Below are 15,435 nucleotides of genomic sequence, written 5' to 3'. Positions count from 1 at the left end.
AGAGTTGAGTTTCTGCTTCTGTACAAAGTAAAGTTTGGGTTGCACCAACTCGGCATCGCAGCTCCCTTCTCCCATGCTGTGTCTAAAAGCCATATTTACAGAGAGTCCCTCTCCCCCCCACCATTTGTAATTTTATGATAACAAAAAGATGTTTATTCTCTTGATTCAGGAATCCAGCCTGGGACCGATGTTCTCAGAAAAAAAAGGATACATTTAATCTTTTAGATGGCTTAGTTAAGATCCATGTGTTCTTGTCATGCCAGTTTGGAAATATTCTGAGCTGGCAGCCACAAGATATTTGACTCTTGCTTCCCTCCTTTGCTGTCCCAGAGATATTGAGCAAAATATTTTTTCCCAGACTCTTCTTTTCTCTTGAGATTTTCTGAGGATTTCTTTGGTGCCTGTTGAACTCGGTGGAGGGAAGAAGATGCAGGCAGAAATGATCATTGCAGACGTTTAGTAGGGGTGATAGCAAGGTAACCTGAAGTTTCTGAAATCCTTCCTCCCAGACGTTCCCTTTTTTATTAGTTCCAAATAGCAATTATGGATCAACTTTTGAACAGCCTGTGGTTTTGCACGCTTACTTTCTTAAAAAGCAATTGTGTGAGATTTCCCCCAGCAGTATCTCAAAAATCGCTCTGTAATTGAGAAGGTGGTCCATTCTGCTTGATCCCAGCTGAACCTGTGTCTTTCCTGCAATGTTTTTTCTTCCTGTGGAGAAAAAAAAAAAAACCCTGAAGTTTCAAGATTAGCTCTTTATTACCCAATTTCGTGGCTCGCATCCATTTCCCCATCTGCTTCACCCTTTGCAAGCTGATCTTTATTGCCCAAGTGGCTGGCTTTCACACCTTCCCATAAAAACGTTTCTAAATTTCAGTAACAGAATTTGCTGCATTTAGCAATTGTTCGTCAAGACACTTTTCCTGAGGCTGATGCCCTTTTAAGCAATGGCTCTGCTCCCTAGGAATTATAGAACATGAAAAGCAACATAACTAGAGACCATTTAGTTGGAGAAGGAAAAGTAAAAAACGGCAAGGAACATTGCTCATTTATTTTGCAATTCCTGAGGCTAGCTCACTTCTTCAAATATGGTTTCTGAGTGCAGGCCTCTTTGAATGAATCCTGAAAGTACAGTAGCAGAACCACAGCTCCCAGCTTCTATTTTTCTTGGTTGTGCTACATGGGGCTTCTGGGAAATGTACTTCACTGGCTTCTAGAGAGCTACACAATCTCCTTCCTTAACGCAAAGCATATTTCAGACAAGTAAAGCAAATGAACCATGTGTGTGGTATGGTGGTCTAGGGGTGAAGACCCTTGCCTCCCATTCAGAAGGTTGAGAGTTCAATCCTCGATAACTGCAGATGTTTCTCAGAGTGCAAAGAAAAAAAAAATCTGCTGCAAACTCCATGTAGGTGTCAGGAAAGGCATCTAGCTAGTAAATGCTCAGGTCCATCTAGTTGCCCCATACCTATCCCAAATTAAGGAACTACAAGAGAAAAAAAAGCAAACCAACCTTTGGTACAAACATCTTTCAGTGCATGGGTATTTCCCCCTAGTCTTGAGATGGTGAGATTAAAAAGGGGGGGACTAGCCTCTCTCCTGGGTCTTGATTTTAAAGATTTTTTTTTAATTTCAGAGAACTAAAGATTAGCTCCATGCTGCACTATACCATACCTTGTTTTAACCATGATTTGTTGAACAACCTGCCTGGTTTCCAACAACAGTTTACAAGACTTTACTAGACTTTCCCAACCTGGACAAATCCCAGAATTCTTATCTAAGAAGTTACTGCTGAGAATTCTGGGAACTGAACTTCATACATGGCACTGGATGGTTCTTTCCTAAGACACAAAGTAAGATCTGCATATAAGAATAGTTGGATTAGCCTCATATGCTTTGCCACAACCAAAGACATCATAGAAATGCTTCCTTGCCATTTCTGAATGCCATCAAAATATGTTCTTGTTCCGAAAGTACACTTGGACTATTGCAGTGGCATAAATTTAAACATCCCTCATTAAAACAACAAATCTAAATCCTTTCCTGCTTAATTTTTGTTTCTGCATGTTTACATTGCCTTGTACTTTTTAACGGGTTGCCTTTTTTCTCTCTTGCAGTAATAAAAATCAATATTAATATTTTGACAAAAATCAGTTATTTCAATGTATACAGTAGCTGCCTTTCGAGTCAGCTGTTCTACTTTAACTATATAGTACTTGTTATTGCTGGGAACAAATATAATTTCTGTTTCTTCTTAGGAAAACCTCTTTCTCCCTATATCCCAAATGACATCCCAACATATTTCAAATATATTGAAAATAATCCACTAACTCATATTTAATGATATTTAGCTTAAGGAGAGCTCATTATTATTTAGGCTCCATTATTTAAATTTATGATGAGCTGCAGATGTCTTTGTTACTTTAATCTCCTCAGCTAAAGATTACAGGAAGCAATAAGATAGCAAAAATATTCCAAGGGGTGCTTAAGATAAATCAGAGATCTAAGCTAATTGTTGTGCTTGATTAATTTTAATCATCAACTATCTACAGTTACCCCCTTTTGAAAGACAATTATCAATTTAGGTTTCCCTAAGGGTGTAGGCTCAGTTTATGCAATACGATTATGGCATCTGCAAGAAAAACGAGTGATGTCATACATCTCATGATGTCAGAAATCACTAGATCATTGGGATAACGATGACATGATGGGCTCAATATCCTGATGGCTTATGCTGGGCATCTTTGAATTTTGCCACAAACCAGAAAAAACATTGTTAATGAAGGGATCAGGCTGAATTCACCTAAGACGTTAACCTGTAAGCCTCAGTTTGCAAAACCCAGGAACCTCGTTTGGACAGCCGACTTGATTCAAAGCAAAAGAGAACATAGAACATAAAACAAGAGGATTGGAAGGGACTTTGCAGGTCTACTCCAACCTTCTCTCCATGCCAGGTGATCCTACACTATTCTAGGCAAATGGTTTTCCAGTCTCTTCTTCAAAACTTCCAGTGTTGGAACATTCACCGCTTCTGGAGGTAGGTTGTTCCACTGATTAATTGTTCTAACTGTCAGGAAATTCCTCCTCATTTCTAGGTTGCTTCTCTTTTTGGTTAGTTTCCATCCGTTGCTTCTTGTCCTGCCTTCAGGCGCTTTGGAGAATAGCTTGACTCCCTCTTCTTTATGGCAACCCCTGAGATATTGGAACACTGCTATCATGTCCCCCCTCATCCTTCTCTTCATTAAACTAGACATACCCAATTCCAGCAACCGTTCCTTTGATGTTTTAGTGTTTCACTTAGCATGAGAAATTTTGGGCTCAGTTGCGGTCAGAAGTCAAGCACTATCTGTCCGTCCAACTATTGAAAAAGGAGAACATCCTTGAACTTTCCAATCTGGCCAGGTTTGCTGGGACGCTGTGCACTTTTCCAAGTCTTGACATCTTCATTTCTTACTCCTCAACGCAGGCAGGGATTGCCAAAAGCAGTTCTGTTGAGGAAGCAAAAGGCAGCCACCGTGCAGTGTGGTCTCTCCTAAATCATCTTCTCCTGCCACGACAGCCAATGTAGGACTCGCAGTCTGTAATAAATTCATCAGGCACAGCTGGCACGGGTCAGCTGCACTTGTCCTGCTTGGGTTGTGTCGGAATCAGATTCGCTTATGGAAATCTTGCAAAGCGACTCTTCCATCATGGCTGATGAGCAAAAATCATGAAGCCAAATGCTGCACCTCCCTCGTTCTTCTTTCTTTCTTTAGCATTCTAAATTCAATGATACATTTTTCAATTATCGTGCACTTTTTTCAAGCATGCACTTTTTTTCAATTATTGACAAGGATACCCTTCTCAATGTTTGCACAATCCTGGAAGATGAAAAGGGTGTTGTTTGTTGTTACACTGTGAACTTGATTTTTTTAATGCTACTATTAATCATCATCACCATCATCACCATCAGTCAATTGCAAAAGGCAGTTTTACTGACATCCTGCAAACATACCTTTAACATGATCCAATAACAACATTGCTCCTTTGCTGATAAATCTCTTGTGTGTCCTTTGTTTTTTTTTTTTAAAAAAAACAAGTTTTAATATGTTTTTGTTTGATGCGTTTATTTATTTATTGTTGTATCCTGCCCGGAGTCACTGCTTGTGAGATTGGCAATCAGAATGAATGAATGAATATGGATTATTGTAACATTTATCTTAATGGAAGTGTCATGATATGTCATGAGTTTATGCCTTATTGACTATTGCTACACTTCTACACTTCTCTGAATATCTTTTGTATAGCTGCCCATCTTTGTCAATTCTATAGAGTAGAAAACTATCAATCACTTCTATCATCCCATTGTTTATTCCTCTAGTTTTCCAGTAGATATTTATCCCGGTTCTCCTGATGTCCAAAGAAAGCCGATCCTTGTCATTCTCCTGTTTTAGAATGATAATTTTTAAGTCTTATTCAATTTCTGCAACCAATGTAGTATCATCCATATAGCTTAATTTACTAACATTCTTTCCACCAAATTTGGTATCACTCGTTAGTTCTTCCCCATCAAGACCATGTATAATATCTTTATTATATAGATTAACCAGATATGTGATAATATGCAGCCTTTCCTGACTCATATTCTGGAGCCTTGCTCTGCTCATAACTGAGACAGTGGGGAATACTCTAAATGCCCCCTTTTATTTAGAAATAAATAAAGCATATCACCATTCAGTGTTACTAAGTTCTCAGTTTTATTTCAGTTTAGTAGCAGACGTGAGAGAAAGGGAATGATCCTTGACATCCTCTGAAGGGAGAAGAAGGAGAAGGAGGAGGAGAGGAAGAAGAAGAAGAAGAAGAAGAAGAAGAAGAAGAAGAAGAAGAAGAAGAAGAAGAAGAAGAAGAAGAAAGAAGAAGAAGAAGAAGAAGAAGAAGAAGAAGAAGAAGAAGAAGAAGAAGAAGAAGAAGAAGAAGAAGAAAGATTTCCAAACATTCCTCTAGACCCAATTAAAGGTGATTTTCTTAGAAAATAGTGAAGAAAAAGTGTTAGTGTTATTCTGGGGTAAACATAAAATCTTGCAAACTGCAAGAGAAATTTCCCAGTCTCATTGTCTGTGGGTTCATGAAGGTGGAATCCCTTTGAATGATTGGAAATGCTTTTTCTTTCCTGGATTTTTCTCTACCTCACTTCACTTGCAATTTATGAGATTAGCTGCCAATGTATTTGCCTTCTGTCTCTTGATAGTTTCTGTGTAATCTTCCTTCTGTTCTTTTCTTCGCCACTCCACAATCTTTCACAACTAGTAAGTGACAGTCAATATTCTCAGGCTTCAGCGAGCGAGAACATCTTAATACAGGGTTGACAAGATGCAGTTAACCAAGTGTTGACTCTGCTTACCATCCAAAGGCCTTGAAAGCAATCAGTGCAGCAACATTACTTCTCATTTTTACAGTGGGCAGATCTGTCAATTTCACTTTCTTTCAGCTTTCTCTTTTTCCGTATTAGCTTGACTTTGGAAAAACATCATGTTTGCAGAGCATCTTATGCTCAGAACTTTCCTTAATGTGAATTGGGGGTGGGGGAAAGCAGTAAAATTCACAGAAATAGGTCATCCCAAAGATGCTTTTTCAAAAGGCAGCTGGACTTCCTTTGTTTTTCCCTGAAGATGCTTTGCCTCTCACCCAAGAAGCTTCTTCACTTTTGACTGAAAGGTTGAGAAGCGAAACATCTTCAAGGAAAAAGGAAGGAAGTCTAGTTGCCTTTGAAAAAGCACCTTTGGGACAACTATGACTTGGATGACTGAGAATCTCATGCTTGTTGACTCATTGTGTTCACACAACACTCTGAATTTGTTTACTGATTTTATCCGGGTTTTTTTGCATTCACACAATTCATCGCACTATAAATTCACCAAAAGGGACGGTTCGAATCTTATGCTACAACACAGAAAACCTGACATGAAATCAATCCATCTTCACAGGGGTGAAGGCAACCATTAGATCACTGCTTAATCTGGTCAAGGACACTGCATGAACTCAACCAATGTGAAGACTGATCTCTTTTGATTAGCTTTCCTCACTGGAGAGAGCTGTAACTGGGGCAGAATCTATTCAATCCTGCCATCTCTCTGATGGCTGCATTTTAATGTGCCTATTTTTATGAATAAACGATGGTCCACTCAGCCTTTGCTGGCAAGCTGCAGAAGGCAAACCTTTGCAATAATTTCTCTGCATCAAAGCCCTAGTAGCAATTTTTTTTTTTATTATTCCCCTGAAGCACCTTTGATTCAGCAGGTTCGGCTCATTTTAAGCCTTTCTCCTTAATTGCCCCGCTCATAACTCAGGGAGCGGGAAATAGTCTAAATGTCTCTTTTTATTTATAAATGCTTTGGATTACTTATTAATAAAGCCCTGCCAAGCGAGGAATTTATCATCCCTTCTCATTCTGCTGCTGCTGCTGCCGGCCGTGGCAGAAATGAAGAAAAGTGGTGCTCTGAGATGGCAACAGCACTCCGTTTGCACAAACTGGAAATGAAGCAGTTTAGAGGAAACAAACAATTTTGTAGATTTTGAGTGCAGAGAATAAACTTGCTGGTAGAGAGAAACGTGGGGACAGTATTGTGTCTTCGGTGTCACAATGAAACACACAGTTTCAAACCATTGCAACTTCATCGCATTTCATCTTAAAGTAAGTTTGGTTTTAGAAATGTAGTAGGCAACTTTGCCATTTCCCCAATTCAAGGTGAGAGAAGGAGAGTGTTTTGTGCAACATTTCTATACAGATTACACACACACCCCTTCCTCCCCAAGAGACCCTGATAAGCACAATAAAATGAACAATAAAAAGAATGTTCAGTGGAAGCAGTTGGACAAAACGCTTAACACAATGAAACCATCCATTCTAAAAGAAAGGATAGAAATGACAGGAATGCAAAGAATTACAGTGTTAACCTTTGGGGGGAAAAAAAACAGGGCAAAGAATGTGCTAATCTCTAGAAAATGGTGGGTCAACTTTTGTATCTGGAAAAAAATGTGCTTTGTTTCCAGGAGGAGAGAAATCTGAATTTCTACAACCCAGTTCACTTTGGCGGCAGCTGAAGCGTGTGTGACAGGATAAAGAAGCTGGAAATTCAATGAGGGAAATAGTTTGCTTCCTGCCCAGACACCCTAGAAATTTCCTTTATGCAATATGCATAATCACAACTGCAGTGATTCCCTTAACAACTGTGGCAAGAAAAGCCGTACAAAGGAACAAGACTCCCTTAACAGTTTTCTCACTTAGCAACATAAATTTGGGGCTCTCAACTGCGGTCCTAAAGTGAGGACCACCTGTATATTCCTAAACCCGATAGCATCTGCAGAGGGAAGTCCAAATGGTGCGTGTGGCATCGTGATCCGAGCTCTTTTGTACCTTGTTGCAACATCAGTGGAGCTTACACTGCAATGCCACAATGCTGTTTTCATCAGTCTGGTGACCACATTTCGCATGATGAGCAAGTGTCCTTCCTTTCATTGGAGGTCTACAGCCTTCCTCAACTCCTACAGTCTCATGATGAAGTCTCGAGGGAAGACAGGTGGAGATGGTGCTTTTTCAGATTGGAAAGTCTGGATAATTAGGGAACTTCAAGGAATGGAGAAAGACTTCCCACCTCCATCAAAGTTCTAAATCCCAAAATGCTTCAGAAAGAAATCGAAATGAATTTCTCCACGGCCCTAAGAATAAGCTGGCAAAACGGAAACCTGTTCTGCAGAATAAAAGTATTAAAAAATCATAACGCAGAAGCTGGCAAGAGGTAAAATGGATTTTTGGAGACATATGCAAACCTCTGGCAGATTTTCTTGGCGAGGAAACGTGAGGTGTACCAATGGAAGCCGTTGTCAAAAAGAATCATCTTTGACTATTCTCAGGGTCAATACATTTGCATCACCTCCTCTGTTGCCATTGAAGTAGAAGAGGTCAATCCAATTTAGAAATATGTTGACTTTAATAAAGTATGAAAGGCTAGTCCAATTTAGGAAGAAAATGCCCGACTTTAACAACCTCCTCAAGAGAACTGTAACAGAAGAAGGATATACAGAAAAGTTAACATTACCTTGATCCGTTTCACCTAAATGATGGTGTGTTCTATCTTCTTCTTAATTATTTCTCACCCAAGTAGGAGTAATGAAGAATATTGGCATTAATTTAGTCTGCAGGTGAACCATAATTTCTTTTCCATCCCCTCGTCTTGTTCTCTGTCCATCGCTAATTACATTTCAGTTCAGCGTGGAATCTGCAAAATTACTTGTCCCAAGATAAATTGCCATGGCTTGCCAACCCTGGCTTACATAAGGGACCAATGTCAGATTCGGGGGATTTATAATACGGATGGCATTTTGCTCATATTCGGTATGATGAAACTGTCACGTTTTAATTTTTTTAAAAAAAATCTCTTCCTCACAATTAAGGCACTGAGGAGCCAAGAAATGTGTAAATTCTAGGCCAGCTAATGTATTGCATCACATCACCCAAAATGTCTCTCCCTGTGTCTGTCTGTCTGTCTGTCTCTATCCCATCTCATCAACATTATCTTTCATCTAAATATTTTTCATCTATCTGTCTGTCTATCTGTCTCTATCATGTATCCATCCGTCCATCCATCCATCCATCCATCCATCCATCCATCCATCCATCTATCTATCTATCTATCTATCTATCTATCTATCTATCTATCTATCTATCTATCTATCTATCTATCTATCTATCTACCTATCTAGTTTTGCCAGTGGGCCTGGGGAACCCTAAGTGTGATGGAACCCATAAAATGGCCTATTTAATCATGTGCTATCACTGGGTGGGGTGGGTGGTGGTGGTTATTGTTTTTTTTATCTTTTTTTAAATTTTTCTATTTGTGTTTTTACTGTTTGTAAGCCGCCTAGAGTCACTGTGAGATGTGTCCTAAAGTTTGTCTATTATAAATTTAGGAAGGAAGGAAGGAAGGAAGGAAGGAAGGAAGGAAGGAAGGAAGGAAGGAAGGAAGGAAGGAAGGAAGGAAGGGAGGGAGGGAGGGAGGGAGGGAGGAAGGAAAGGAAGGAGAGAGGGAGGGAGGGAGGAAGTAAGGAAGGAAATGCAATTTTTTAAGGAATTGCTAGTAAAGGCTTGTTGAAAGTTCTCCTCTGCAAATAGTAATGTGGCTTGGTGTGGTAGATGAGACTGTCAGCACCAAAGGGTTATCTTTTAATAATCTGGGTTCAGGAATTCAATCTTTAGGATTTGGAATGAGACAGTATGGTTTCTGAGATTTGTTCTGCAATTACAAACAATTAAATTAGACTGTTTTTATCATCATCATCATCATTTCTGTCTCAGCTTTCTGCACTCTTCCAATCTCTTTTTTAGCACCCTAATGGAGAGAGAGAGAAAAAAATCGATGTTTCCTTTTAGAGGAAAAACAATTTCTTCCACATTAACATACCCCTTGCCTGCACCACCAAAATGTATTCATTATATTCACGGCAATTGTCAATGAATTCTGAGGAAGTCTACTCATGGGGAATTGACTTTCTTCTTTTATTCTGAAAAATGCCCAACAGAAAATAAGTATCTCTGAAAGCAAAAGTACACATTTGAAACCTATTCAGAAATAAACTAAATGGTAACTGTCAAAGGAGACAGCATAAAGCCAGCCAGCCTTGCTAGCTCTGCATATCAAAAGCTTGTTTAAAAAAACCCTAGAACAAATTTCCTTAGAGAGGTCCACATTAGTGCCCTCTGCAAGGGTTGAATTTTAGGAGGTGTTAAAAACAAATTAAGAAAACCAACACGCCCAATCAAAAATATATGTGCTAAGCCTACTGGAAACCCAGAATGCATTTTATTTGTTGCTTTGCCCTCAGATCAGATTGAATTCAGTCCCCATTACTTAGGGACAAACTTTGCTTCTGACATTTAAGGAATGATTTGAAGAAATTCTGGAAGAGACAGGAAAAGACCATCAAAGCTGATTTGCAACTCAATAATCAGAATCAGAGTGGTGTGTCTTGGTTGCCAGGAAACATAGAATATCCAAGTTTGAAAACTAGTGTCCAGTGGAGCAATCAAATGAGAGCAAGCAAGTTCTTCTGGGGTCCTGTTTGAACCAGGAAGTTGCATATCCCAGGTCAGGCTTCAAACAACAAAAGCCAAATAAGGAGTAAGAACATAGAATGTTGGAAGGGACCTTGGTGGTCTTCTGGTCCAACCCGCTGCTCAAGCAGGAGACCTTATACCATTTCAGACAAATGACTGTGCAGTCTCTTCTTGAAAGTCTCCAGTGATGGCGCATCCACAACCTCTGAAGGCAAGCCGTTCCATTGGTTGATTTGTTCTCACTGTCAGGAAATTTCTCCTTAGTTCTAGGTAGCTTCATTCCTTGATTAGTTTCCATCCATTGTTTTTTTTTTTTTTTTTTTTGTCCTGCCTTCTGGTGCTTTGGAAAACACCTCATCTTGATCATTTTGATCCCCTCAGCTTTGTGGCAGCCCCTCCCCAATATTGGAACCCTGCTAGCATATCTCCCCTAGTTCTTCTCTTTGCTAGAAAAGGGTTAGGTAAGGAGAGAAAGAACCAAAGAGTCTTGAAAGATATCTGAAGGTAAACTAGAGTGGAACCTGGAGTCAACCTAAATTAAGCCCTTTTCAGAATCTGCTCAGTGCAACAGACCAAGTGGGGTTTTCCCCTCACACAACACCAGAGTAACACCGTTACTACCATTTGATGGAACACAGTTGAAATTTTGAAGCCTGTTGTGGGCACTCTCACAAAATGGCTACCTCGGTTGGGAATGGCCAGCTACCAATGAACAATCTGTTAGGAGGCGAACGGGCGGAAGGGCTCTCCTCTAGCTTCCCAGGATACCTTATGTTTCTATAGCTTGCAGTTAATTGATTTTTCTTGCAGAAGGGCATGCTTTTAAAGCAAGCGCGCCCTTGAGACCAGCTACCATTTCAATCTTCTAAGGCTGCCTCTGGGATCTTATCAGAGCCCAGAAGCATCCTTAGAAAAGCAGTTCATGCCAGAAGCAGTGGCTTTCTCTAGCAGCACGGCGCTTTAGCATTTGTTTTTAGAAAAAGTAAATTGGTCTAATAGGGAAAAAAAATAGTGACAGGGATCCTTGTGGACACCAAGAGATGCATCCAGGATGCTCCACCTTTTTGTCACCTGACATGTCTGCTTTCTTATAATATTGTGTTTCAGATTAAAAGGATTTTTAGATTTCAGAGTAACAGAGTTGGAATGGACCTTGGAGGTCTTCTGGTCCAACCCCGTGCTCAAGTAGGAGACCTTGTACCATTCCAGAGAAGTGGCTGTCCAGTCTCTTAAAAGCCTCCAGTAATGGAGCACTTACAACTTCTGAAGGCAAGCCCTTCCACTGGTTAATTGTCCTCACTGTTAGGAAATTTCTCCTTAATTCTAGATTGCTCTTTCCTTGATTAGTTTCCATCCATCACCTTTTGCCCTGCTTTCAGGTGCTTTGAAGAAGAGATTGACCCCTTCTTCTCTGACAGCCCCTCAAATATTGGAAGACTGCTATCATGTCACCCCTAACCCTTCTCTTCGTTAGACTAGCCATATCCAGTTCCTGCCATCGTTCTTCATACGTTTTAGCCTCCAGCCCTCTAATCATCTTTGTTGCTGTTCTCTGCATTCTTTCTAGAGTCTCGACATCTTTTTTATATTGCGGTGACTTAAACTGGATGAAATATTCCACGTGTGGTCTTACCAAGGCATTATAAAGTGGAAATAACATTTCCCTTGATTCTATACTTCTGCTGACGCAGCCTAGGACTGGGTTGACTTTTTTGGCTGCTTGGCTCCTATTTAAGTGATTGTCCACTAGGACTCCAAGATCCCTCTCACAGTTACTGCTATTGAGACAGGTTTTACCTAATCTGTACCTGTACATTTGGTACAAATACATTTCTTTGGGAAGGGGATGATGGTTTCCTTTTTCCCCCAGCCAACTTCATCTGCCAACTTTTTAAAAAAAATCTAAATAAGTCAGTCATTTCTCTTGAGTCTTCTTCAGTAGGACTGATTCACAATCAACAGAGTTAAAAAAAAGTGAGGTTCTTTTAATACTGATGGACTTTTTCATATTTCCACTTATGGAGATGGAGTTCTTAAAAACCTGCTGAAAGCAATAACTTCATTAGAAGGCTGTGTGTGCCACAGAGTGTCGTACAGCAGATCCAAACATTATTGTAGTCTACTGTACTTGTAAATTCCGATTCAGGTATAGCTTCAGATGCAAATTTTATGAACTGCTTCTAGATATCGGTAGCCCACCTCTGAAATACACAACTAATTAGTCCATTCTAGGTCACATAGAGACAACTGTGGAGCTAAATCATGCCAATGTGTCTCTGTTAATTCAGTCTTCTGAAAGGGGATGACACGAACAAGCAAGTTTTCTTGATTTAATGAGGTCTCAGAGTAAAATCAAAATCTACTGTCCTCACTAATCTTAAATTAATGCCATGGGTACTTTTCGTCTGTAGGTCATCTGTGTTCACAATTCCAAGATCCATCCTTTGCAAAAAACAAAAAAAGGCCAAGATGTCTGCAGAACATCCCCAAATCAAGACAGAAAAAGCCCAAATAGTGAGTAGATTCCTGAAACAAATCCCACCTGGAGAATTTAATGAGGCCTTCAGTGACTTACGCATGCTAGTAGAAGATGATAATATGATGTGTGAAGAAGCACCCACTCTCTGTGCTGTGTATAACAAGGACCATTTCACACCAGTACGAAGCAAGAAATGTGAAGTTCTCTTGACTCGCCACAATGAGCTGGAGGACAACTACTTCCTGGATCCACAGAACCAAATCTCTTTCAAGTATGACCACTTGAGGAGAATACCAAGTGACTTCCAGTCTCACCCTGAAGAGGACAAAAAAGGAGAACTATGGAGGAGAGCCCTCCATGAGTCCTTAAAAGTTTATGTTGACAACCATTACCCTGATGGGCTTTGTAGCGTCTTCGTCAAAGACACAGCTATGCGGAAGATCTTTGTGGCTTGCATTGAAAGTCACCGATACAAGCCTTCTGCCTTCTGGAATGGCTTGTGGAAATCAGAATGGACATTTGCTCTAGCTCCTGCCTCTACATCCACTCAGGTGACCGGAGTCATCATGATCCAGGCACACTACTTTGAAGATGGCAACATACACCTGATAGTAGTCAAGGATGCAGAGGAGACACTGCTGGTCACCGATGAAGCCCAGACAGCAAAGGACTTTGCAAAACTGGTGGAAAAAATGGAAAATGAGATCCAGAGTAAAATAATGGAAGAGTACGACCACATGAACAGCAACTACATAAAGTATTTTCGGAGACAGCTGCCCATCATTCAGACAAGCCTCGATTGGGAAAAAGTTGTGACTGTGAAGACTTTGGAGGCTCGTGCACTCTAGTAGAAGTCCTGCTTCTGTGTAGACAGAGGGACAGGAGAAGAAAAGCAGCAAAGTTGGAGGAAGCATCAATTGATGGAAGTCTCATCTAAAGTAAAGAAGCCAATAAAATAAACAGTGTAATAAAATGGAAGATGCAGGTCTAGTTTTTGATAGGAAGTTTGGGGAGAAGAAATGCAGACCTGGGATATCCTGTAGAGCAGCGGTCCCCAACCCTTGCAGCTTGGAGGCCTGGCTGGGGGGGGGGGAGGAGAGGGGAACCAGGCCACACAAGTGGCAACCCAGGGCATGCAAGCATGCAGCTCAACTTGCACAAGTGTTGGCTGGGTGCATGCACACATGCAGCTCAACTTGTGTGAGTTGAGCTGTGTGCATGTGTGCACACACGCTGGCCCGCCGCTTGTGCAAGTTGAGCTGTGCACGCCACTTGCCTGGCCCGGTTCTGAATAGGCCACAGCGCGGTAGTGGCCCGTGGCCCAGGGGTTGAGGATGCCTGCTGTAGAGTCACAAGAGGAAAGGGGAAAAAAGCAGAGTACAGCTTCTGGAAGGAAGGAAGGAAGGAAGGAAGGAAGGAAGGAAGGAAGGAAGGAAGGAAGGAAGGAAGGAAGGAAGGAAGATTTTTTTCTTATCCCATTTCAAGCATTCCATATATAACAGGAATGCCACAATTCTCAGCATAATGCCAGGAAAAGATGCCCTTTTCAAATATTGAAAAAAGCAGTCCCAGCGTTTCCCTCCTGCTTAAGTGTTTACATGGCGCTCACAACAAAGAAGTGGTTGAGATTTCTTGCAATTTGGAGAGCATCCAGGTGGGGGGCTCTTTCAGCCTTTGCCAGCAGGAGCTAATGCAGATGTCAGAAGTCAGCAGGAATTCTGAGAGAGAGAGAGAGATCCACATTATATTAAAAAAAAAAACATCTGCTGTTATTCAGGGCGCTAGTGCAGATGTTTGCAATGGAACACACACTTATGTGGATTCCCATCCGAGCAGCATCAGTATCCCTTTTGTCCCATTCTCTTGACAAGATGGGCCTTGAGATATTTCCCAACCTGCCCATGCCACCTTCTGGAGAAGAACAGTCCCAAAGACAGCTGGTGGGGCTGACTTCCACCCTGCTTCCAAGCGGCACAGCATTCTGGCGCTCATTCATGCATTGGAAAAACCGAAACTGACTGAGCTGCTAACATCAAGATCAGCTGGTTTTTACACAAGCAGCAAAAGCTATTTCACATCCCCCCTCTCTTCTCCTTCTGAAAATTAATAAGCTTGAGTAGGGGGTTGGACTAGAAGACCTCCAATGCCTCTTCCAGCTCTGTTACTGTGTATTCAAGGGAAGCATCTTTGGATGCTCTGATGCTTATGGAAACACCAACTTTGCTTCACCCTGCATTAGAGCTGGACAAATCCTGAGAACCAACCTTTATAGGTAGAGCCCATCACTTAAATGGCCTCCCTTCCTTCATGTGCTTTCTTTTCAAAGATGCCTCTCCTGCATTTTCCCAGCCTTTCACTTTGCTGATGTTTCCACTTACAGTTATAGCCTTTAACCCCAAGTAAAGATAAGGGAGGTCGCTGGAAGTTCAGCTCTTGTCAGTAACAGAGTCATCCAAGAAAGTAGAACAAATCTATTGAGTTGTTATAGTGGGCTTTCATTTGGCATTTCCTTAGCTTGGGGGGGGGGCAAAAAAAATTGCTTCCTGTTTGAGATAATAGTGAGATGCATCAAGAGTCCACAACTTGGCGGTCTCGCAGCCAAGACCTAAACTATTTTAGCAAAAGTCATTAAGATGCCAGAAGCAATATCAAGTTCTCAGACTTAAAAGCTTCCTGCGATGGAATAGGTTTGGGCCTGCATCCACAACACAATTCAAAATGGTGGCAGTTGAAGAGAAATCTTGGAAAGGGCGGCAAATTTTTTTTTTAGCTCAACGCCAGAGTTGAGCTAGGATTTATGAACTTTCTTGGTAAACGCTTGCTCCATTTCTGAGAATTTCTTCTGAGTTGGTTTTGCTGTTTTATT

General features: G+C 40.9%; 1 protein-coding gene across 1 annotated transcript; it reads left to right on the top strand.

Annotated features, from left to right (window-relative positions):
* Positions 1–10,054: 10,054 nt before the first annotated feature.
* Positions 10,055–13,518, top strand: LOC120315244 (F-actin-capping protein subunit alpha-1-like). Its single transcript, XM_039359265.1, has 2 exons — positions 10,055–10,121; positions 12,502–13,518. The coding sequence occupies exon 2, from the start codon at positions 12,560–12,562 to the stop codon at positions 13,415–13,417; it is 858 nt and encodes a 285-aa protein (XP_039215199.1). The 5' UTR covers positions 10,055–10,121; positions 12,502–12,559; the 3' UTR covers positions 13,418–13,518.
* Positions 13,519–15,435: the final 1,917 nt, after the last annotated feature.

The sequence above is a fragment of the Crotalus tigris genome, unplaced genomic scaffold, assembly GCF_016545835.1.
Source record: "Crotalus tigris isolate CLP2741 ecotype Arizona unplaced genomic scaffold, ASM1654583v1 scf7180000019068.10715455, whole genome shotgun sequence".
NCBI lineage: Eukaryota > Metazoa > Chordata > Lepidosauria > Squamata > Viperidae > Crotalus > Crotalus tigris.
Note: the sequence above shows the minus strand (reverse complement) of the source record. Positions and strands in the feature narration are given on the sequence as shown.

Excerpts from the sequence above, each read along its gene's own strand:
- LOC120315244 (XM_039359265.1), top strand. The coding sequence starts at position 12,560 with ATGTCTGCAGAACATCCCCAAATCAAGACAGAAAAAGCCCAAATAGTG.